The sequence below is a fragment of the Bos grunniens genome, chromosome 20 (genome assembly GCF_055505025.1).
Source record: "Bos grunniens cultivar Pamir isolate PY7600 chromosome 20, Bosgru_T2T1.0, whole genome shotgun sequence".
Classification (NCBI taxonomy): Eukaryota; Metazoa; Chordata; class Mammalia; order Artiodactyla; family Bovidae; genus Bos; species Bos grunniens.
In genome coordinates, this window is record NC_141184.1 from 42,744,383 (window position 1) to 42,768,540 (window position 24,158).

Consider the following 24,158-nt stretch of genomic DNA (forward strand, 5'->3'; position numbering starts at 1 on the left):
TTTGCAATCCCATGCACTGTAGCCCACCAGGCTCCTCTGTCCATGGGGATTCTCCATGCAAGAATACTAGAGTGAGCGGCCATTTCCTTCTCCAGGAGACTTCTTGCACTCAGGTAGATTCTTTACCATCTGAGCCACCAGGGAAATCCAAAATTTGGTATATCCATACCAGAATAAATAAAGAACTGAAATATGCTATAGCACAGATAAAACATGAAAACATCATGCTAAGTGAAAGAAACCAGTAACAAAAATTATATATTATATGATTCCATTGATATGAGATTTCCAGAATAAGAAAAAAAAAATCTATAGAGGCAGAAGGTAGATTAGTGGTTGGATAGAGCTGTGTCGGGGGAGGAAGGGAAGGAAAGAAGAGAATTGAGTGCTAATGGATACAGCATTCCTTCTTAGAGTGATAAAAATTTTCTAGAATTGATTGTGGTAATGGCTGCACAATTCTGTGAACATATTAGAAACATTCAATCATTCCCTTTAAATGAGTAAACTGTATGGTAGATAAATAATATCTCAAAAACTTGTTAAAAACTAAAGCATCTGAGAAAGCTTAGCAGGAAAAATGTCTACTACATGCATTCTTATAGCATGAGGAATATAAAATGAAATAATACTGATGAAGTGAGGGAGCTTAAATTCTAGTAGCAAAACATACATGAAGTATAAATTTTGATGAAACAAAAAGCCCAGATAGAAAAACAAAGTGGAGGGGGGAGGTGTTGAAATGTGATCACAGTGATTAAACTGAAATCCACATGAGAAGAGAAACTGTTATAATGCAGAATGACTTAAAGTGAAAAGAGAATTTCAGGCAATGGGGTTAAATGTCACATCAAAATCTGTGGCAGGAGAGAACTCAGCTGGTTCTGGGAGCTGAAAACTTACCCAGGTGGCTGAGGACAGTGAGGGAGCGAATGGTGTGTGACAAGGTTGCCCAGATAAATTGAAATTATGCAATCTTGTAGCTCGTTTGTCAAATATATTCAAGAGTAATGGGAAGCCCTCAAAGGATTTTAAGTAGTGTGATAACTTCATTAGACATAAGATAACATGGCATAAGATCATTCTTGCCACTCCAAGTACTCTGTGATGAACAGAATGGAGGACAAATTCTGACTTTCTGTCCTAAAACTGCCTGTGAATATCTAAACAAGAACATCAACAGTGCTGTATCCATGTCACTTAAAATTTTAAGAAGAGTCTTAGTTGGTAGCAGTATTACTTGATAAGATCAGTATGTACAGAATATAATGAAGACTAATGGACAAAGATGTTTGCTGCAGCACTGCTGATAATAGTGAAATACTTGAACGAAACCTGAACATACAAAATTTGTAAACAGTTGCTAACTCTGTGTATGTGTGATTAGCCTTACTTCTTTAATTAATTTTTATTGGAGTATAGTTGCTTTATAATATTGTGGTAGTTTCTGCTGTACAGCAAAATGAATCAGTCATATTTACACATAAATGCACTCTATTTTAGATTTAATTAGCCTTACTTCTTTAGAGCTGTAACATCTTGAAAATAAAAACAGGTCTATGTAAATAAGATTGTTAAATTGTAAATCTGAGGCATGCATAATTTTGATACTTTGCTTTAACTGAGTAGTCGTTATTAAATGAAACATAATATTACCAGGAACTTAACAAATAAACTTGAAAAGGGTCATGAAATCAATTTTTATCACTCATACTTGGGTGAGGTATGTCTGATAAATGAGCATTTATCAGATGTGCTTATATACTAATGTCCCTTGAACAGTTTCTCTCTTGCTTGCTTATGTGGGCACGCGCATGCACACACATACAGAATTAACACAGGCAAGAGGTTTATTTTGCAAAAACATAGAAAACTCCAAGTGAACCAAGGAGCATCACCATTTTCCCCTGATTTTTCTCTTCTGGGAAGATAATGCTAATTTGTACATCAAGATGCCTTCACACACACACACAAATTAATTTTCAAAGTACTTAGTGTAAGTATAAATAGTTTTTTATTCTAGTGCATGCAGACTTTTTCTTCATCACCATTAACTCTCCTCCTAAAATACATCGTGTCAGCCTAATTCATAGCTTGCTACCTCTTTACTCAAAATGATGAAATGAAAATTTGTCACAGACCCTGAACTTGTTCAATACTCTTCCTGCAGTGCTGATGGTCTACCATAATTTTGCATTATACCTATAAGAAACTCTATTTGAAAGTCTTCATCCTAAGTCCAATTTTTGTCTCCAAGTAAGGAAGTAAATGGGCTCAGCAGGTAAAGAATCCATCTGCAATGCAGGAGCTGCAGGAGACACAGGTTTAATTCCTGGGTTGGGAAGATCCCCTGGCAACACACTCCAGTATTCTTGCCTGGGAAAAAGTCCCATCTGCAAAGGAGCCTGGCAGGCTATAGTCCAGGGGGTTGCAAGGAGTCAGAGAGGACTGAGGGACTAAGCACGAGTGAGCACAAGTGAATAATCTGTTAAACATAAGAATTACACTTGAGATGGCAAAAAAGATCACATCCAAATCACAGATTTATCTTGCTTGCCTCATACTCACTTGGGGACACAGGTTCATTGAGTGAAATAATGCAAAACTACAAATACTATTTAAATTGCTTCCTGGTGGTGGTGGTGTTTTGGTTTGTGGTTTTGATCAAGCAGACATAGTTTAAATTCTGTTAAATGAGCCTATCATAACAATGGTAAGTAATACATGGTTCCAGTGCATTTGAAATTCTTTCATTATTATTCAAGATGCAAGTTCATCAATACAAGCCCACATAATAAAATGTGAATTGGTAAAAGTGCTTCTGCCTGACTCTCAATTTACATAATAAGCCCCCAAAGTAGGTTTAAAGGCAAAGTTGCTCAGGAAAAAATGGAAAATATCTTGTAATATTTTAATAGTATAATCACTATATCTGCTAAGCCACTTCAGTCGTGTCCGACTCTGTGCGACCCCATAGACAGCAGGGATTCTCCAGGCAAAGACACTGGAGTGGGTTGCCATTTCCTTCTCCAATGCATGAAAGTGAAAAGTGAAAGTGAAAACGCTCAGTCGTGTCCGACCCTCAGCGACCCCATGAACTGCAGCCTACCAGGCTCCTCCATCCATGGGATTTTCCAGGCAAGAGTACTGGAGTAGGGTGCCATTGCCTTCTCCGATCACTATATCTATTAAATGCAATTAAATAGTGAACTATTTAGCAAAATTTAAAGTTTTATAATTTACATGTATACTAAGAAAACATAACTGAATAAATTCATACCTCCACATTTTTTCAAATAGTTTCACTATAATTGGGCTGACCAGTTGCTAGAGCCACTATGAAGAACTTAACTGAATTTATAAGATAGAAAAAGGTTCACTCTAACAGAGGAAAAAAATAAATTCCTATGGTTAATTTTGGCTGTGTTGATACAGAAAGTAAATAAAAGGAGCATTGCTGAGGAAAATACAGTGCATTCTGCACAAAGATAACATAACAGTAGGCTAATTAGTCCTTAAACCCCAGAAGGTTGAATTGTTTTCCTGGGAGAAGCTCCTAGAAACAAGCAGTCTCTCTCGGACTAACTGTTATACAGAGGAAGCCTCCCTTCTCTAATGAACGCATCAGTGACCTCTGACATCAGCACAGTTGTGGATGTAGCCTGAAGCAGAGAGGCAAGGCCAGATATGGCAGTATCTTCAGGAAGTGACTCTGGTCTCTAGAGTCCTTGTGTACTTACCACACAATAAGGTTTTCACAGTCATTCACACTAATTGATGAAACGCAGTGGAAGAAATAATGAGTCAAGATATAAAATCTCCTCCCTTACCAGAGGCAAGATGTTTCCTGGCAGTATATATGGAATGGGAGCGTTATTTTTTTAAAAAGGCACTTATGTAAGCATGATCCAACAAAATAATGTCAGAATTCTTGAACTGACAAATAATCTGTTGATAAATTCTTCTAAGGCAAATTACTCACGTAATAGCGACCATCCACGAGTCCCCTAGCTATTCTTTCAATGCATTTGAATGATTATATCATAAATGGACTGGCTATGAAATTACAATGCTTGCCCAGTACCACTTTTTTATTAAGTGAATGAAAAGTAAAGTTTTAGCTAATAAATATACAATCACTGTTAGTAACCTCAAAATCATGTTTAACCTTCAAATTATTTGTTTGTATGCGCTATTCACATGAAACTCAAGAAGACAGAAACCGAGTCCTCACTACACAAAAATCAGTGTGATTTTATTTTTTAACCATGTTTTCCCTAATTTGGGTGAAGTTAGGGTGATTCTATACCATGGTATAAACAAAAACATACTTTTTTTTTTAACTGAATTCTCTAGCTCCCACCCAGTTATTTCCAACAGTATTGATGGTATTTGAGTCCTCTTTAGTCCCTGAAGATTTCTAACATCATCCTCCCCTGAGAAGAAAGGGAAATACAGTGCCTCTGCCCTACTTACACCGGAGGCAGAGAAAACTACTCGCCAGACACAGCAACAGCACTCCTGGGCCTAGGCGGGTGAGAGCGCTTGGAGGAGCTGGCTCTCCAGAGTCTCAATGGAAGCACAGCCCCACAGCCTGAGGGAAGAAGGGAGCCTGCCCTGGAAATCAATCATCCTGGGAAGGGACTAGATCACCAGCTGCAGTGTCAAAGTCCTGACATGCCCTGGAGTGCGGGCTCATGCTACACTCAGCAGTGTGGGACCAAAGAACTGACTGACCAAACTTCCCTGGATCTGTGAAGGCTTAGAACTGTGAAGCGGGTTAAAAGAAAAACCAAAAAAAACTGGGTATCTTTAATTTCTGGTATCTCCCCATTCTCCATGGAAAGGTATTCATAACTCTCACTTTCTCAGTCACTAAATGACTATTAACTTAACTTTGGCATTGTAGGAAACATAGCAAAGCACTTCCTCTAAAGTGTCTTCATCAGGAAAGGGTCTGAGGTGAACAGCTCATGACTGTAACATTTCTGTATTTTGCTGATTCTTCCCACACTGCTTTTCCTTTAGAAAAAGAAAAATGCTAACAGAATTATGCTTTTCATTTTTGTTTTTTTTTCATTATATTATCCTGACATGTTACAGATTTTTAAGAAACTTTATACTGGAGGTAAAATGATATAAAGACATCAATAAAATAATTATGACTTAAAATATGCAAGCAAGTATTTACATTTCTTCCTTAGTTCGTTGTTTTATTGATAAGACCAGCATATATAGTAATTGTGAGTTTTAAAATCTATTTTTTTCAGATTCCTTCCAGTTAAAAATCCAAATTATAATATTTACCTCTACCATTTTCTTTTTCCAGTTATGCAAGGGAAAATCAAATGTTCCAAACTGTTCCACAGCAGTTTGTTTAGAGTATTAACTCACTTTTTAATCATCTCTCATTTCTTTCAAATGCATGATAAAGTCGAACTATCATCTGATTTCCATTTCTTCCTCCTGTTTAGTAACAAATTTATTTTGCTTGTTTTAAAGAGATACCCTGTCTCATATGACTTACTTAGGAAAATGTGGAGAATCTTTAATTTCATGAATTTCATTCATTCAAAAGATTCTGGCACACTATACCAATTCCTGAAAGGCGGCCCTATGTTTTTTATCTAATAAATGATGAAAGTTTAATTATATGCCACCATTTTGAAAAAGTGTAGTCTATTTTCACACTGCTTGAGAAATAAAAGTATCATAATTAACCATTTAACTGAGTGCAAAATTAAACAAACAGAACATAGCATTTTATGTGCAAGTAGATATTGAACTACATATATTTCTGGAAAGACCATGCTTAGTTTTGTTATTAAGACTAAAGGCAGTTTCTGTAACATTCTTTCATGAAGAAATAACAATATGGGTTGAAATATATTTCCACTTAAGACTGAGGTAGAAACAGTATTCTACATCTGATTTCAACTTAAAATTCTAAAGAATATGACAATGTTATATACCTTAGAATAAGGTCATTCATAGTTTGCTTCTATAAGTATTAGCCTACTGGAGGACATATGTTTGATTATTTAGTAGATTATTTTAATATGAACATTTTTTCAATCAAACTCTTAATTTTCCATACACTATAAATGTTGTTATGTTTTATAAGCCCTCCTTTGGAATTTGTTATGTGTTTTTCCATATAAGAACCTTAACATTCTACACTTCCTAAAGTACATTCATCCTATGCATAAATAACATGGTTACTTATTTCTGAGAATATATGTATTTTTACGTATATCTCAGAGAAGGTGAAGACGGTTTTTCCACCGCTTTGTGCTGCAGAAGTATGGGTTTTCCACTAAATGTTATTCAGAACTCTGGACAGCTCCCATCAAGGCGTGGAGTTGAAGCCAACTGTCCCTTAGTTTCTACAAGCAACTCAAAGTAATGCTGCTTTTTATTGCTGTATTTGTTTGCTGTTTAACAGCCGCCTATTAAAATTGCTTAGTTTGCACCACATTCTTTTTCTTCTTTTTCTTTTCCGAACGATTTCAGCAGTAAATGGATATATATATACATATCTACATACATAAATGCCACTCTTGGCTTTTGCTTATTGGGTTTTGTTGTTTAATTAAAAGCTCAGCCTTCCTCAGGCAATAATATAACGTGACCGCAGGGTGTTCGTACTCTAATAAGAGGATCTACTTCACGACCTTCATTTGATAATCTCTAAACACGCTTATAACCCAATGAAAACTTGGGCGACAAATAAGATCAGGAAATGTCTTAACGTTAATTCACCGAAGCAGAGTTTCCCTGACAGCTCTCCTGCCCTTGTTCCCCGAGTTGGGAAATGGGAAAGAGATTTTTGAAATAGACTAGTAGCCAAGGTCAAGAAAGGGTGCCCCTCTGTTTCAGGAAGGGGGCTCTGAAAACGCCCCCTGTCTCCTTTTCGGGAACTCGAGGCTTCCTGTCAGGCTCCTGCCCCACCAGGCAGCGCAGCTCCACTGAAATCTCAAGTCAGAGGCAATCCAAGCGCAAATTACCCTTCCTCCGCCTGCCAGCCACTATCCTGAAGAAAGGCACTGAGGATCCCCAGTGCCTATAAGCGGATGAGAAACAGATTAACACCCTCTATGGGCGAGAGAGGCTGGACCGGCCAGGACCCGTGAGTCACTGTCTCGGGTCGCCTCATCCTCTCCCCAAACTCAGGAGCGCCTTTTGCCCCTTTGGGAGGGACCCACTTCTTGGGGGAACAGCGCGAGGGAAGGTGGCACCCCCAACGACTTTCTGGCCACTTTCTTACACTCTCATCTCTCCGAAGCGAAAGTTTCCCTGCACAACTTAGCATCCTCCCATCCGGGGGTCACCGTGGCCTTCTTCCCCGATCTGGCCCCAAAGTTCCCGAGGCAAAGGAGGAGAAGCTTCCCCGGGGTTCCCCGGGCAACAGGAACTCATCAGTCAACCCCCTCCTGGGTGGAAACTAGTTGTAGAAGAGTCGAGCCTGCCGCCCGGGTAGAAGCCACGGCGGCTCCTCCCGCGGCCGGCCGGGCGCCCCGTCCCCGCCATCCCCGGGGCGACCCCTCCCAGGAGCCGGGAGCGCGAAGGAGGGCGCGCCCGGAAGGGAGGGTGGGGCGGCGAGCGCGAGTCCTCACCTGAAATCACTGTAAGGGTGGATAATCCAGAAGCCTGCAGTTTTAACCCTTTCCTGCTCCTTCTCCACCGCCTTCTGGCTCCCGAACATGCGGAGGGAGAATTTGTTGACCCCGGGCTGCAGCATGGAGGTGAACTGCCGCTGCATGAAGCCGTACTGCCGCCGGGGCCCCTCGGCGTCCTCGAAGCCCGCGGCCGATTCCTCGCCGCCGCCGCCGCCGCCGTCCACCTTGAAGCACACGGAGTTGCCGTGCTCCTTCGCGCCGGTCCCGCCGCCCCCCGGCGGGGTGCCCAGGCGCTTCTCGGCCGCGGCCGGCCCCGCGCCCGTCGCGGGCGCCTTGGTGGGGAAGACGCTGTTGCCATCGTCCCGGCTGTTGGACGAGGAGTTGGGCTTGCCGCCTCCTTCCATGCCCGGGGGACGCGGCCGGCGACGGCGCGGGCTCCAGACTCGCCGGCCGCCCGGCGCCGGGGACACGAGGCGGAGGGGGCAGGGGCCCGATCCGGCGGCCGCCGAGCCCGGCTGCCCGTCGCGGCGGCGGCGGCGGCGGCGGCGGCTTCTGCTTCCCGCCCGCGCCGCTGCTCGCTGCGCGCCTCGCTCCCGCCGCCGCCGCTGCCCTCAGTGGCTGCGCTCCGGGCTCCGGCGCGGCTGGTGCTCAGGCTGAGGCTGCCCGAGCGAGGCGAGGCTCGGCTCAGCCCTCGCGCGCCAGCGCCTCCGCTTGGCTGCCCTCTGCTGGCCGGAGAGGGACTCTACCCGCCCGCACGCGACACGCTGTCTCTCCACTCGCGCTCCACTTCTGCCCAGCGTGACATTGAACTCGGGAGCCCTCGCAGACATTCATTTGTACATGTTATGAGAGACTCGGTGTATGTTTGCACCAAAAGGAGGAGGGAGGCAAAGAGAAAGTGAGAGAAAGACTGAGCCAGCGGATATATTCATCCGAAAGAGACAAACATCCTTGAACTCCTTAAGACCTTGTCACATTGAACTCCTGTTTGAATGATGTTACAGATCAGGAAAGGGGGAGAGTGTGGCTCTGGATGCAGAAAATTCAGCGTACAGCTAGGTGTGCATTAGAAAGTAACGGCTGATATTAATTTCATGAGTACAGGGAATTGTGCATGTATGTGTATGTGTGTGTGTTTGTGTGTGTGTAGTTGAAGGAGAGAGGCAGACAGGGAAAGAGACTCGATTCTTTGTAACCTAACCCAGGGTAATCAGTTGGGGCTTTGCAGATGAAGCTCTGCACCTAGGGACAGACAGCTGACCTCCTTACACTTATCCTTGATTTTTCTCTGGAGCTTCGTATGCAGAAGATGGGATTTCTTCCTTCCCAAGGCCACTCACATCAATTCGCTGATCTTCCAGCAGCCAATACTGAGAGAAAAGTGTGTTAGGGAAACCTCACCAGAGCTGACCTAACTTTTCAAGTTATATAATCAATAGAACATACTAAGAGGCTTGCGTGTTGGTCAGTGTTCAATGATCCCTCACCAGAAAGCCAAGATGCCTTGGAATCTAGACAGAATGTAATGACCCTTTCAGATGGGGAAAGTATTCTCAAGTGAAACTTACAGCTTGGTGCTGATGCTGAAGAAAGCATTCTGAGATTCCTCGTATTCCCTTGGTGTCTTCCAAACCCACTGGATTAGCTGAAGGATGCAAGATGTGCTGCCAAACTCACCAGTCACTCAGCAGGGCAGCCCCAAAGTCTGAAGAGCTTTAGGACTCCCAAATGTCCCAAAACATCTGTTCCAGTTACATGCATTGCCTCCCTGCCAGCAGCCTCAGTAAAGGAATCCCTGCCCTGCCAGGAGTCCCTGATCTCATGGGTCCTGTTGGCGACAGCCACTTTTCAGAATGAGAGGAGTGGGCATCTCAGGGAGGAAATCTACAACAAGCTGGCAACCAGTGACTTAGCATGAAAAATGATTGGGGCCAGTTAAAGTGTTTTCCTGGAAACAAAAAAAAAAAACTGAACAGGGAGGAAGCCGATTGAGAATAGGAGAGGCAGGGATAAAGACAGAGGAAGGCAACTAGAAGCCCTCATGCAGGGTTAACAGAGGCTGAAAAAGGAAGCAGAGAACAGAAGGGAAAAGAAGAGAGAAGCAGAAATGAGACTCCCTTAGGCCTAGCTGTGCTCTAATTCTGTACAATTCCCCTTTCCATTCTACTTGCCATAGTCTATACTGCATCTCCTTGTTCAGCACGCTCCACCCTGACTCAGACACCATCTGTTTTTAGCTAATCAAAACCCAGAACCTTAAGAAATAAGTATAGGTGGCCAAATTTCAATGGTAAGAAATAAGGAAAATAGGAACAATATAGTGCTCTGATTTATCAGAGTAGGGACTCTGAAAACCCAGGAGGTCAGGTAAGGATACCAGGTGCTGAGGGAAGAAGGAAACCAAGAAGATGGATAAAAACCAACTCTGCCTAAAGCACAGTTCTTCCGAAGAAAGGCCCGATTACTCAGGCAGCTTCTCTTTATTGAAGATGTTCCCTACTTTTCTCTCATCCTGCAGGCTTCTCCAATCCCTCTATTTTCAGTCATGAGTATGACAATGTATATTTTAACATAAATTTTATAATAATTTAAAAATACACCAACCAAAACGTTATGCTAACTGAGTTTAAGTCACTTTCTCTTTTCTTCAAGCCAATCCTTCTTTTTGTTCTTTTTCAACTTAATCTTAACTATGATCAAGGCAGTTATTTTTGTCAGAATTTTTTTCTGTTTCAATGTCTGAACTAAGCTAATATGACAGAATTACTGAAAAATAAAATTTCAAAATAGAACAAAGAAGTGTTTAAATACAGTCAAAAATTATTCATTGGTTGTTCCAAGTATAGCTTTTAGGCCACTCTTCATTCATTTAAATTTTCAAAAAGAATACTATTTTTTAAAATTTGGAGAATATGCATATTATATTCACTCATTAGCAAAGTTACCAACAATAGAAAAAGTCAAGTTTCTCCATTTTCCTTTCAGATTGTTTTCTTAGAGTCATTTATAATGTGGACTGACAAAAAACATACTCAAAAAAAGAGAGAAATTGCAGAAAGATTAGGACAGAGTGAAAGCTATGAAAGAACGAAAGCAATCAGCAACAGAATTACCAAGTGTGTTTAGAATGTGACTCAATCATGAAACTTCTATGGCTAACACAGATTTCTTTCATTATTTAATTGTTCTATTTCTCAGTTCATTGAATGAATTAGAGAAGTGTTTGACCAAGGAAGATATTAAGGACTGATTATTCGCTCAGAGTGAAATTGAGGAAATCAGAGCAAGTTAGTCTCTGCTCCTCTCCCTCTTCCCACTCTCCAGCCTCAGGCCCATATTTTACTTTCCTAATGGTAAAGAGTAAGCTCTGGGAGTTGGTGATGGACAGGGAAGCCTGGTATGCTGCAGTCCATGGAGTCTCAAAGAGTCAGACACCACTGAGCATCTGAACTGAACTGAATAGTAAAGAATCTACCTGCCAATGCAGGAGACTCAGGAGACACAGGTTCTGTCCCTGGGTCAAGAAGATCTCCTGTGGAAGGAAATGGCAACCCACTGCAGTAGTCTAGCCTGAGAAATCCCATGGACAGAGGAGCCTGGGAGTACTACAGTCCATAGGGTTGCAAAAGAGTTGGATATGACTTGGTGACTAAAAAACATTTCCCCCTTCTTTTCACATCATCCTATCCTTCCTCTAATCAATCCAGAAACACGTGTATCATATACAGAACAGACCTGAATTTTGAACCTTTCCTCGGCATGTTTCCATGACTGTCATGAAAAAACCATCATGTCTGTTCATGATAAACCATCTCAGGCTGAAATCCGTAGAGCTAAATTAGAGTGCTTTTCCTTTTTTTCAGTCATCTTAAAAGTATGACTACTATCTTGTTTCACTCCATGTCATTAGATGTTGATGATGTCAAAGAGTCATGTATTTCAAAGGAATCTGATTTCTGAGGTCTCATCAGAGAGTATCAATTATGAACTCATTTCAGAGAATGTACCATCAGTAGTTAAATGAGTATTGTTCAGGAAATACAAGGATCATGCATCTTTTTTAAATGTTCCATGTTTCCTTTAATACTCTGCTTGAGATCAAGTTGCAGGCAACAGCCAAAGATTGATAAAAAACTAAAATAAAATCTCCACGCAGCAGACGCAAGCACATGTGAAATGAGACCAGAATAAGATAGATGGGCAACATGAAGTTTGACAACATATTGGAAAAATCTCAGTGTAATTTAAAGATTTAAGGGATAAAACATTTTGGTCCTCTTGTTAAAATAAAGGAATATGATCAATACACATTTCACATGTAAGGAAGTAAAGTCAGATCTTCCTCTGTTGAAAGCAATGGTAAGGAACAGTGAGAACAATAGAGGTCCAAAGGCAATCTCACAGCCTCTCTGTCTTATGTCCAGGCAAACTTGAGTACCTGTTTGGAAAGCAAACACCAGTATCATGCTTAATGTGAAACACTGGCACTATTAAATTTAGAACAAGGCACTCAGTTTCGGTACATCTATAATGCATAGTATTTTCAGTTGATAATATTGCTTCCCTAAAAAGCCATCAGAATCAACTGCATAGCCATCATGATTGATAATAGGATTTAGAATAAACAGAATTTTAAAAGTTGATACAAAGTAAACATGGAAATTTTATCAAAAGTGAAAGGATGGAAAAAGATACTCCGTGCAATTGTAGCCAAAAGAGAGCAGAGCTGTCTATATTAATATCAGACAAGATAGACTTTAAATAGAAAAGTTACGAGACAAAAAATGACATTGTATTTTAATAGAAAGTACAATACAGCAAAGAGACAAACAATTATAAATGCACACTTCATGACAAACCATCAATATATATTGTGATTGCACATCCATGTATGCATATATGCATATATGAAGCAAAAACTGACAGAATTGAAGGGAGAAGTGGGCAGTCCACAAATAATAGGTGAGGTCCTCAATGCTCTGCTCCTAACAATGGATAGAACAACCAGAAGATAAGTAAGGAAACAGATGGCATAACACAATAAACTAATCAGATCTAACAGACGTGTACAGAACATTTGCTACAACAATAGTATACACATTCTTCTCAGGTGCACAGAGGATGTTTTCCAGGACACACCACATGCTACTCCACAAATTAAGCCTCAGTAGATTTTAAAAGATAGACATCATGCATAGTCTTAACTGAACACAGTGGGATGCCATTAAAAATCAATAATGAAAATTGAAACAATTCCTAAATTTGTGGAAATTTAAAAACCCACTCTTAAACAACCAATGGACCAAAGAATAAATCACAAAAAGAATTAGAAAATGCTTAAGATGAGTGGAAACAAAAATACAGCATGCCAGAAATTATGGGACATGATCAAAGCACCAATACTTTGGCCACCAGATGCAAAGAGTTAACTCACTGGAAAAGACCTTGATGCTGGGAAAGATTGAAGACAAAAGGAGAAAGGGGCAGCAGAGGATGAGATGGCTAAATAGCATCACCAACTCAATGGACACGAATTTGAGTAAACTCCAGGAGTTAAGGAAGGACAGAGGAGCCTGGTGTGCTGCAGCCCATGGGGTCGCAAAGAGTCAGACAGGACTGAATGACTGAACAACAACAAAAAGGGGGGAATTTATAGCCACAAATGTTTACATTAAAAAATAAGAGATATCTCAAATCAACAACCTAACTTTACAAAGAAACTAGAAATAGAAAAACAAAACTCAAGAGTTAGCAGAAGGAAGGAAATAATAAAGATTAGAGCAGAGATAAATGAAATAGAGAATGAAAAACAATAGAGAATATAAATGAAATCAATATAAATGAATATAAATGAAATCAAAAGTTAATGCATGAGACAGGGTGCTCAGGGCTGGTGCACTGGGGTGACCCAGAGGGATGGGATGGGGAGGGAGGTGGGATGAGGGTTCAGGATGGGGAACACATGTACACCTATGGCTGATTCATGTCAATGTACGGCAAAACCACTACAATATTGTAAAGTAATTAGCCTCCAATTAAAATAAATAAATGTTTTTTAAAAGTTAGTTACTTGAAAAGATCACAAAACTAACAAACCTTTATCTAGGTGGACTAAGAATAAAAGAGAAAAAATTAAATTATTAAAATCAAAAATTAAAATGGGGATATTGCATTACTACTGATTCTGCAGATATAAAAAGGATTACGAGAGTGCTAAGAACAATTGTACACCACCAAATTGGAAACCTGAATGAAATGGACAAACTTTTAGAAATCCAAAATCTACCAACTCTAAAATACAAAGAAACAAAAGATCTAAATAGATGTATAACTAGTAAGACAATTGAATCATTAATAAAATAGTAAATCAAATTCAGCAGCATTTTAAAGGAGTTATACACTGGTCAAGTGGGATTTATTCCTGAGTGAAGATCTTACCACACGAAAATCATTCAGTATAATACCTCACAGTAACAAAATGAAGGAAAAAACTCACATCATTTCAATTGATGAAGAAGAGGCATTTTTACATGAGCAAGCTCTCCATCCTATCATGTAATAAAATGGAGACAATCTTTGCCTTATGTACTTAAAGTGAGATAGATATCTGTAAAGTACATTGCATACGGCCCAGCCCAGAGTAAGCTGGTGTTATATTGATCCAGTAAGCTGGTGTTATATACTCTGGGTAAAAGATACAAATTGATAAGTATAGCCCACTGTGATCATCCTTATAGCATGAAATGCATAGTGATATATAAAATGAATTAATAGACAAATTTTATCCAAACAAAACAAAAGTACTATGTTAAATACACATGGTAAAAGCAGGCGTCCTTGTCTTGTTCTTGATCTTGGAGGAAAAACTTTCAGTCTTTCCCCATTGACATAATATTTTCTATAGGTTTTTCATACATGGAAAAACATACATTATGTTGAGGTGGTTTCCTTCCATCCTACTTTGTTCAAAGATTTTAATCACATAAAAATTTGACGTTTCTTGTATGTGACAGAGATCCCTCTTGATCATGGTCCATCTAACTCCAATGCTGCCCATGCCCCTAACTGAAATGATGCACTTCTTATCTTAATAATACATAGATAAATGATAGATAGATAGATCATGTGTCTTAGCTTTAAAAAATTTTAGCTGTCTCATCACCAGATGAATGAATAAGCCAGTAAATGAACAAGACAAAATGGGGTTAATTATTTGCCATGGCTGAATTGATGGATTTTGCTTCCCTTTTTAAAGTATTTTCTTTTAACCTTTCATTTCCAAGGCCAGTCCTCATGACCCGTTGTCTGAGAGAGAGGAGGTGGTACTCTCACTAACAAAGAGGCCATTGATCCAATTGAGTCTCAGAGCTGACTTTCTCCACCTCTTTAGCAAGAAATTTCAGAGGAAGTCTGGATATGAAGTTGCATATTATTATAAATGAGACTACTATTGTTTTTGCCTCTGAATTCATTAGAATGCAGAAGCTGGGTTAAAGAAGGTTAATTTTTGTGACTCTTGTCTCTAGCAAACCTACATTTTGAGGTTTTATTACCTATTTTGTCCCTCACCCCTCACATCCCAATGGTGGCAATTTCTACACTATCCCATTCCTGTGCCCTCTTCTTAAGATTATTGTAAGCAAAAGATTTTTATTTTAAAAGACATTACTTAGAATTAAGGATAAAGTTTTAGCTGGAAAAAAAAGAGGGTAAAGAATCCCACAAAAGGACAAATCTTTGATCTTATTGGAATTGAGAAATGAATTAAACAATATCCCAGTATTCTGAAATTTTGGTGTTCATTTAGAGTAACTTCTTTTTTGGTAAAAAAAAAAAAAAAGTATTGGTTATAAATATTTTAATATTGCAAGAGAGCCTTCTACTGACTTTCTTTGTCTATAATCCCTTTCTTTGATTTGGATCTCTTTGCAAATTTCACATGGTTAGGATTAGGCTCCAGACACAGGACCCTGCTCCTCCTTCCTCCCATCATAACTGTAGGTGCTTGACTCAAGCCATGTCATGGATGTTATTCCCCCAGAATCTGAGCTCCTAAACACAGACTAAGAGAAAGTGAGCAGTTGGAGCTGAGTTTTCCACGATAACAAGGAAAAGATGGAATCCATAGATTCTCCTATAGGAATTCCACAGAGCTGCACTCTTTCAGGTCACACTTTTCAGATCTTATTTAAATTATATGAAACTCTGTGTTGTATCTTCTTTATTTTCCCTCCAGATTTGATCTCTGTCCCCTTATCTCTCTGTGCCCCAGAGGCTGGTACTCGTGGCAAGCTCATCACCAGGATGCCATATATGTTAACCTTTCAAGACAAATAGGAGGAACAACTAGAAAGCAGAAGGCAAGAGGAGAAAGCTTCCCCTTATGCCATGTTCCTTCCTTACCATGGTGCTGTCCTAGGCAGATTTGTTCTGTGGCCGCAGCTCCTACTGCCTTCTCAGTGGCTATAGCTTGTTAATAATAATTACCACTTTAGGAGCAGGGATGCTTTCCTGCTGTTTTAGTTCCCATGTGGCTGCTCCACCATCCTTGTGGGTCTCTGTAACTCTGCCCATATCTCTGCTTGCCATGTGCTCTCTCATTAAATACATACAATGAAATCTGCTGAATGTGCCACCTTTTTCTTGCCAGGATCTTGGCTGGTTAAGCTTCCTGTTCTTGTTGCTGTTCAGTTGCCCAGTTGTATCCAACTCTGCGACCCCATGGACTATAGTCCACTAGGCTCCTCTGTCATGGGATTTGCCAGGAGAGAATACTGGAGCAGGTTGCCATTTCCTCCTCCAGGGGATCTTCCTGACCCAGGAATCTGTGGCTCCTGCCATGTATCCTGCATTACACGTGGGTTCTTTACTGCTGAGCCACCAGGGAAACTTCCTATTATATGTCTAACAATTTCTTTCAAATTGCTTAATCAGAGTTAGCAACTGTCTTTTTTTTTTTTGGTGTGCAGGATCTTAGTTACTCAACCCACGCTCCTGCAGTGGAAACCCAGAGTGCTAACCATTGAACTCTGAGGGAATTCTGAGAGTTGGCATCTGGTTCCCACACCAGAGGATTCATAGATCCATTAGCCTATACTTTTGTCTCCGTATTCATCAAAATTGTTTAGTTTTATTATGTGTATATGTGAAATTATTAACTCTCTCTCTCTCTCTCTCTCTCTCTATATATATATATATATATATATATATATGTAATATGGGGCTTCACATATAGCTATAATAGTAAGGAACCCACTTGCCAATGCAGAAGATTTAAGAGACTCAGGTTTGATCCCTGGGTCAGGAAGATCCTCTGGAGGAGGGCATGGCAACCCACTCCAGTATTCTTGCCTGGAGAATCCAATGGGCATAGAAGCCTGGTAGGTTACTGTCCACAGGGTTGCAAAGAGTCAGACATGACTGAAGAGACTTAGCATGCACGCACACACATGTATAATAATATCCTCTAATAATGTTATTCAGCAACAATTGTTTTTGGAAAAATTTCTTAACCTGTGTTGGCTTTTGTTAACAATCTTTGTGAAACATCAACTATAAATTTATACATTCTACATTAAATTCTGTTCAGATTTTTTAAATCGATTTTATCATTGATATCTGTTTCACATCCACCTTATATCAAATTTGTCAACAATTCTTATTTTCTCTACATTCTGAAGCAGACCTCTTCTCACTACTTTGAGTCTATAATTTAAATTCAGACTCTGCAGCCAGAGTGAGTCGTTCACAACAGAAGCCAGGCCAGGTCATTCCTCTAATCCCAATCCTCTCAGGGGATGACTCTCCCAGTAAAAGTCACAGTGTTGACAGTGGCCTCCTAAGCCCTGTCACCTCTCTGACCCCATTGCCACCACCCCCTCCCTCAAACTCGGCTACAGCCACACAAATCTCCTTGGGCACCTGGATGCTTAGTCGTGGCCAATTCTTTGCAACACCATGGACTGCAGTCTACCAGGCTCCTCTGTCCGTGGAATGCTCCTCTGTTACCATTTCCTCTTCCAGGATATCTTCCCTACTCAAGGATCAAACCCGCATCTTCTATGTCTCCTGCATTGGCAGGTGGATTCTTTACCACTGAGCCACCTAGGACACCCTCACAAATGTCCTTGATGTTTTTCAGCTGCCGAGTCATGTCTGACTCTTTGTGACCCCATAGACTGCAGTACACCAGGCCTTCCGGTACCTCACCATCTCCTAAGCTTTGCCCAAGTTCACCAATGCAAGTTCTATTGCATTGGTGAGGCCATCCACTCATCTCATCCTCTAACGCCCTCTTCTCTTTCTGCCCTCAATCTTTCCCAGCATCGGGGACTTTTCCAATGAGTCAGCTGTGCATATCAGATGACCAAAATACTGGAGTTTCAGCTTCAGCATCAGTCCTTCCAATGACTATTCAGGATTTATTTCCCTTAAGATTGACTGCTTTGATCTCCTTGCTGTCCAAGGGGCTCTCAGGAGTCTTCTCCAGAATCGTAGTTCGAAGGCATCAATTCTTCGGCGCTCTACCTTCTTTACAGTCCAGCTCTCACAATCATACAAGACCACTGGGAAAACCATAGCCTCGATTATACAAACCTTGGTCATCAGAGTAATGTTTCTGCTTTTCAACACACTGTCTATGTTTGTCGTAACTTTCCTGCCAAGAAGAAAACGTCTTCGGATTTCATGGCTGCAGTCACCATCTGCAGTGATTTTAGAGCCCAAGAAGAGGAAATCTGTTCACTACTTCCACCTTTTCCCCCTCTTTTGCCATGAAGTGATGGGACTGGATGCTATGATCTTAGTCTTTTTGGTATTTAGTTTTAAACAGGCTCTTTCACTCTCCTCCTTCACCCTCATCAATAGGCTCTTTAGTTCTTCTTCACTTTCTGCCATTAGAATGGTATCATCCACATATCTGTGGTCTTTGATGTTTCTCCTAAAACGTCAATCCTTATCCCAATTCCCAAGAAGGGTAGTACTAAAGAATGTGTTAACCATTAGACAATTGCAATCATCTCCCATGCTAGTAAGGTCATGCTTAAAATCTTACATACTAGGCTTCAGCATTATGGGAACCAAGAACTTTCAGATGTCCAAGCTGGGTTTAGAAAAGGAAGAGGAACCAGAGATCAAATTGCCACCATTGGCTGGATCATAGAGAAAGCTAGGGAGTTCCAGAAAAACATCTACCTCTGTTTCATCAACTATGCCAAAGCCTTTGACTGTGTGCATCATAATAAACTGTGGAAAGCTCTTAAAAAGATGGGAATATCAGACCACCTTACCTGTCTCCTGAGAAACCTATATGCAGGTCAGGAAGCACCAGTTAGAACCTCGTATGGAACAACTGATTGGTTCACAAATGTCCTTACTTTTCTTCGAACTTCCAGGCACACTTCTGCCTCAGGACTGGCAGATGCTGTTCCTTCTGCCTGCAGTGTTTTTCTCACACCAGAAATAGGTGTTTGCTTGAGGTTATCTTCTCAGTAAATCCTCCCTGAACATTTTACATAAAAGGCAACCCTTACTGCTTTTTCCTATCTCTTTCTTGCCTTATTTTTCTGCTCTGATCTTGACACTAAATGACACGCTCAATATTTCACTTCTTTATTTATTGATTGCCTGTCTCTCCAATCAGAATGTGAGTCTACAGGCTTTATTAACGGCTGTGTCCCTTCCCCAGTGTTTAGAACAACTGACTGGCACCTATAGTTATTCAATAAATTATTTTAGAAAAAAAATGAAGTAATAGACTTATTATCTCCTTTTATGGTAAGAAGTTTATAACCAAATACAATTAATTATGTATTAGTAACTGCATAATTATTACATTGGAGAAGGCAATGGCACCCCACTCCAGTACTCTTGCCTGGAAAATCCCATGGACGGAGGAGCCTGGTAGGCAGCAGTCCATGGGGTTGCTAGGAGTCGGACATGACTGAGTGATTTCACTTTGACTTTTCACTTTCATGCATTGGAGGAGGAAATGGCAACCCACTCCAGTGTTTTTGCCTGGAGAATCCCAGGGAAGGGGGAGCCTGGTGGGCTGCTGTCTATGGGGTCGCACAGAGTCAGACACAACTGAAGCGACTTAGCAGCAATTATTACATTCTTATTTTTAACACAACTGACTAAAGGCTTAAGATCCTCTTACCAGGTGGAAGGAAATTCGCAGACTACTGCTCTACTATCATCTGTATTTTCTGTGGAAATATCCATTGCAGATCCCGGATCATTGTATGCCAAAGAATATAATAGCAATAAAATTATTAAGTCAGTATTATAATTGAAAACAATTCAGATGACTTAATACAAAGGAAAACTGACTCTAAACTTTAGATTTAACAATATTTTTTTCTAGAAAAAAGGAGAAGAAATATTAGTATATTATTACCCAGACACTAAGTAGAATTTGAGAAAGAAAGTACTATTTATAAATAATATCTTGAAAAACTATATTTTTCTTAAAAATAGAAGCTGGCAGCTTATTACAGCATATGTTAGAAGTTGAAGGAATTAATAGTACATTATACTGAGGTCTTAAAATATGTAGTAAATGAACGAAAGGTGTTTATTCATCAGCAGCCTTATGGTACATACCAAGTCACTCATCCTGGACCATTGCTTGACCAAACTTCTCAGGAATAGCAAGCCTTGGAAATAAAATGAAGTAATCATTCCAAGGGTGGTCCAAAGAGTCAGAAACTCACAGATTCACAGAGTACCAGGGCCTGAAGTAGCTTCAGGCAACCTGAGTACTGGCCCTATAATTTCAACTGAAGTAATTGGTACTATGGATTTTGAATTAAGGAAAAATAATTTTTATTTCTGTGGGTTGACTTTGGTTAGAAATTGGCAGGGTTAGTAAGCAGTGCATGGAAAGTTGGTGAATGAGTCACCATCAGACTGCTTTTCTGAAGACTGAGAAGCTTCATAGGGAAACTCATTGTAAGGAAAGAAGCAGGTGTCATAAACCTAAAACACTAAAACAGTGATGAAGGAGGCAGTGATTCTGAGTCAGTGTTATTTCCTGTTGTACAGCTGTACCCTTACCCAGCTTCATACAAACAGTTACACAGGTCAGTCACTCAGTCAGGTCCGACTCTTTGTGACCCCATGGACTGCAGCACGCCAGGCCTCCCTGTCCATCACCAACTCCCAGAGCTTACTCAGGCTCATGTCCATCGAGTCAGTGATGCCACACAACCATCTCATCCTCTGCTGTCCCCTACTCCTCCTGTATAAGAAAAATCTGGGACAAATAGAAGAGCATAGCGATTCTGCTCGTTAATTACCTTGGTTAAGACGATAGCAGAACCCGTCTTTGAATTACCGTGAATGAATTCTAAAGTAACATCAAGTCTTTCATTGTTGCTCAGAGCTAAGTCATGTCTGACTCACTTGCAACTCCATGGACTGTAGCCTGTCAGGCTCCCTGTCCGTGGAATTTTCCAGGCACGAATACTAGAGTGGGTTGCTATGTCCTTCTCCAGGGGATCTTCCCAGACCAAGAATCAATCTTGCGTTTTTTTCTGTGTTTCCTGCTTTGGCAGGTGGGTTCTTTACCACTGAATCACCAGGGAAGCCTCGATATCAAGTCGGCTCTAGCCTATTTGGACTAATAGGAGACAGCAGCTAAATGGTGAAGGTGACTTCTGTGATTTTTTTTTTTTTTTTACTTCTTGGCATCCAATTCGCATCGCTATCAACTTTCCAATTTCGTTTTGAGAAGTGGCCTCCCTAATTATGAGGGATCTTGGTGGTACACCGCGTTGTTTCTCTTACTTCCACCGTGAAATATAAAATAAGGCAGAGCTGTTTAAGAGACAAATCTCTCTTCTCACCATTCCAGAACTTTCAAAGGAAGAACACATGACCTGGGCTCTTTCTCTCTTGAAATTTTTGAATCCCAAGCAGTATGCCATAAGGACAGAAAAAAATACACAAGATTTTGCCTACGTATTCCAGCAATGGCAAATGAATGAGACTTTTAAGCTCTTCCTGTCTCAAAATACCCTGGATATACTTGGTTTCTGTACTCTTCAAGCTGATTTCTTCTGCTTTCTTTTCAATCTTATAAGATTTTCTTTATGATAAAGTCAGTTTCTATGCATGCCTGCTAAGTCACTTCAGTCGTGTCCAACTCTGTGGGACCCTTTGGACAGCAGTCTGCCAGGTTCCTGTGTACAAGGGATTCTCCAGGCAAGAACACTGGAGTGGGTTGCTATGCTCTCCTCCAGGGGATCTTCCCAACCCAGGGACTGAACCCATATCTCTTATGTCTCCTGCATTGGCAGGTGAGTTTTTAACACTAGTGCCACCTGGAAAGCTCTAGTTTCTGTGACTTGTAACCAATTATCTTGATACAAACACTGAGTGGTGCCAGAAGTGGGTGGTGCCAGAATGGGGTGAAAATAGAAATTTCTTGGTTTCAATGTTTGTATTCCCCAAAATTCACGTGTTGAAATCCTAATCCCATGGTAATGGAATTAGGAAGTGGTCTTCGGAAGATGACTAGTTCATGAGGGCAAAGCCCATAAATGGAATGTGTGCCTTCTAAAGAGGACAGAGAACAAAGGGCACTTGTAATCTACACTGACTCCTATAACTAACTCCCTAGACCTCTCTGCCATAGGCGATCACAGCCAAGAAGTCAGCAGTCTGCAGCCTGAAAGAAGGTTTTCACCAGAACCCTACTGTGCTTGCATCCTGATCTTGGATTCCCAGTGATCTTTCTCCAATAGTAAGAAAGAAATATCTTCATCAACCAGAATATACACAGTATACAGCGGTATAGTCAACTCTTGGGGTTCACGGCACAGTAGTCCAGATCACTCCCTCTTCCCATGTGGATAACAAAATACAAGGATCAGTTCAGTTCAATTCAGTTGCTCAGTCGTGTCCGACTCTTTCCAACCCCATGGACTCCAGCATGCCAGGCCTCCCTGTCCATCACCAACTCCCAGAGTATACTCAAACTCATGTCCATTGAGTCAGTGATACCATCCAACCATCCCATCCTTTGTCACCCCCTTCTCCTCCCACCTTCAATCTTTCCCAGCATCAGGGTCTTTTCCAATGAGTCAGTTCTTCGCTTCAGGTGGCCAAAGTATTGGAGTTTCAGTTCCAACATCGGTCCTTCCAATGAACACCCAGGACTGATCTCCTTTAGCATGGACTTGTTGGATCTCCTTGCAGTCCAAGGGACTCTCAAGACTCTTCTCCAACACCACAGTTCAAAAGCATTGGTTCTTCAGCACTCAGCTTTCTTTATAATCCAAATCTCACATCCATAGATGACTACTGGAAAAACCATAGCCTTGATGATACGGACCTTTATTGGGAAAGTAATGTCTCTGCTTTTTAATATATTGTTTAGGTTGGTCATAACCTTTCTTCCAAGGAGTAAGCGTCTTTTAAATTTCATGGCTGCAGTCACCATCTTCAGTGATTGTGGAGCCCCCAAAATTAAAGTCTGCCACTGTTTCCACTGCTTCCCCATCTATTTGCCATGAAGTGATGGGACCAGATGCCATGATCTTAGTTTTCTGAATGTTGAGCTTTAAGCCAACTTTTTCATTCTCCTCTTTCACTTTCATCAAGAGGCTCTTTAGTTCCTCTTCACTTTCTCCCATAAGGGTGGTGCCATCTGCATATCAGAGGTTATTGATATTTCTCCTGGCAATCTTGATTCCAGCTTGTGCTTCATCCAGCCCAGCGTTCCTCATGATATCCTCTGCATATAAGTTAAATAAGCAGGGTGACAATATACAGCCTTGACGTACTCCTTTTCCTATTTGGAACCAGTCTGTTGTTCCATGTGCAGTTCTAACTGTTGCTTCCTGATCTGCATACAGATTTCTCAAGAGGCAGGTCAGGTGGTCTGGTATTCCCATCTCTTTCAGAATTTTCCACAAATTGTTGTGATCCACACAGTCAAAGGCTTTGGCACAGTCAATAAAGCAGAAATAGATGTTTTTCTGGAACTCCCTTTCTTTTTCAATGATCCAACGGATGTTGACAACTTGATCTCTTGTTCCTCTGCCTTTTCTAAAACCAGCTTGAACATCCAAGGATGCTTTATATAAAATGACTCTCCTTATGCAGGGTTCCACATCCTCTGACTCTGCGAAGTGCAGACCCAAATCATTTGCAGTCAGTTGAATCCATAAATAGAGAACTATGTTTTACCATAGCAGCCTGGATAGGTAAAGACACAATCAACAGAGAGATATTTGAAACTGATTAAATGGCTGAGATAGAACTAAAAGCAACAGAACTCCATTCATATCCTTGTAATGGAATAGAGAACCTCACAGTACCAAGTGAAGTGGCCAAACAGTTAATTAAGTGCTCACTTGTGCCCACTTGGAACCAGTTGCCTATTGAGAGCAAGCCACCAGATTACCAAGTAACTAGGTTGCTATGACACAATATAAATAGCATATGGAGTTTCTATTTTGTTGTTTTCACAACCCTTATTTGAAATGTTATTTTTATTTTTCAAAATTGCTGTCTTGGGCCTCTCCCCACTAG

The 24,158-nt window shown here is 40.8% G+C and overlaps 1 protein-coding gene across 1 annotated transcript in view; it reads right to left on the minus strand.

Annotated features, from left to right (window-relative positions):
* HCN1 (hyperpolarization activated cyclic nucleotide gated potassium channel 1) overlaps nt 1-8,153 on the minus strand; it is a 447,958-nt gene extending 439,805 nt beyond the window's left edge. Inside the window, exon 1 of the mRNA XM_086362551.1 lies at nt 7,617-8,153. Coding sequence (XP_086218677.1) covers nt 7,617-8,023 — 407 coding nt within the window. The 5' untranslated portion in view covers nt 8,024-8,153. The remainder of the gene's footprint in view (nt 1-7,616) is intronic.
* Nucleotides 8,154-24,158: the final 16,005 nt, after the last annotated feature.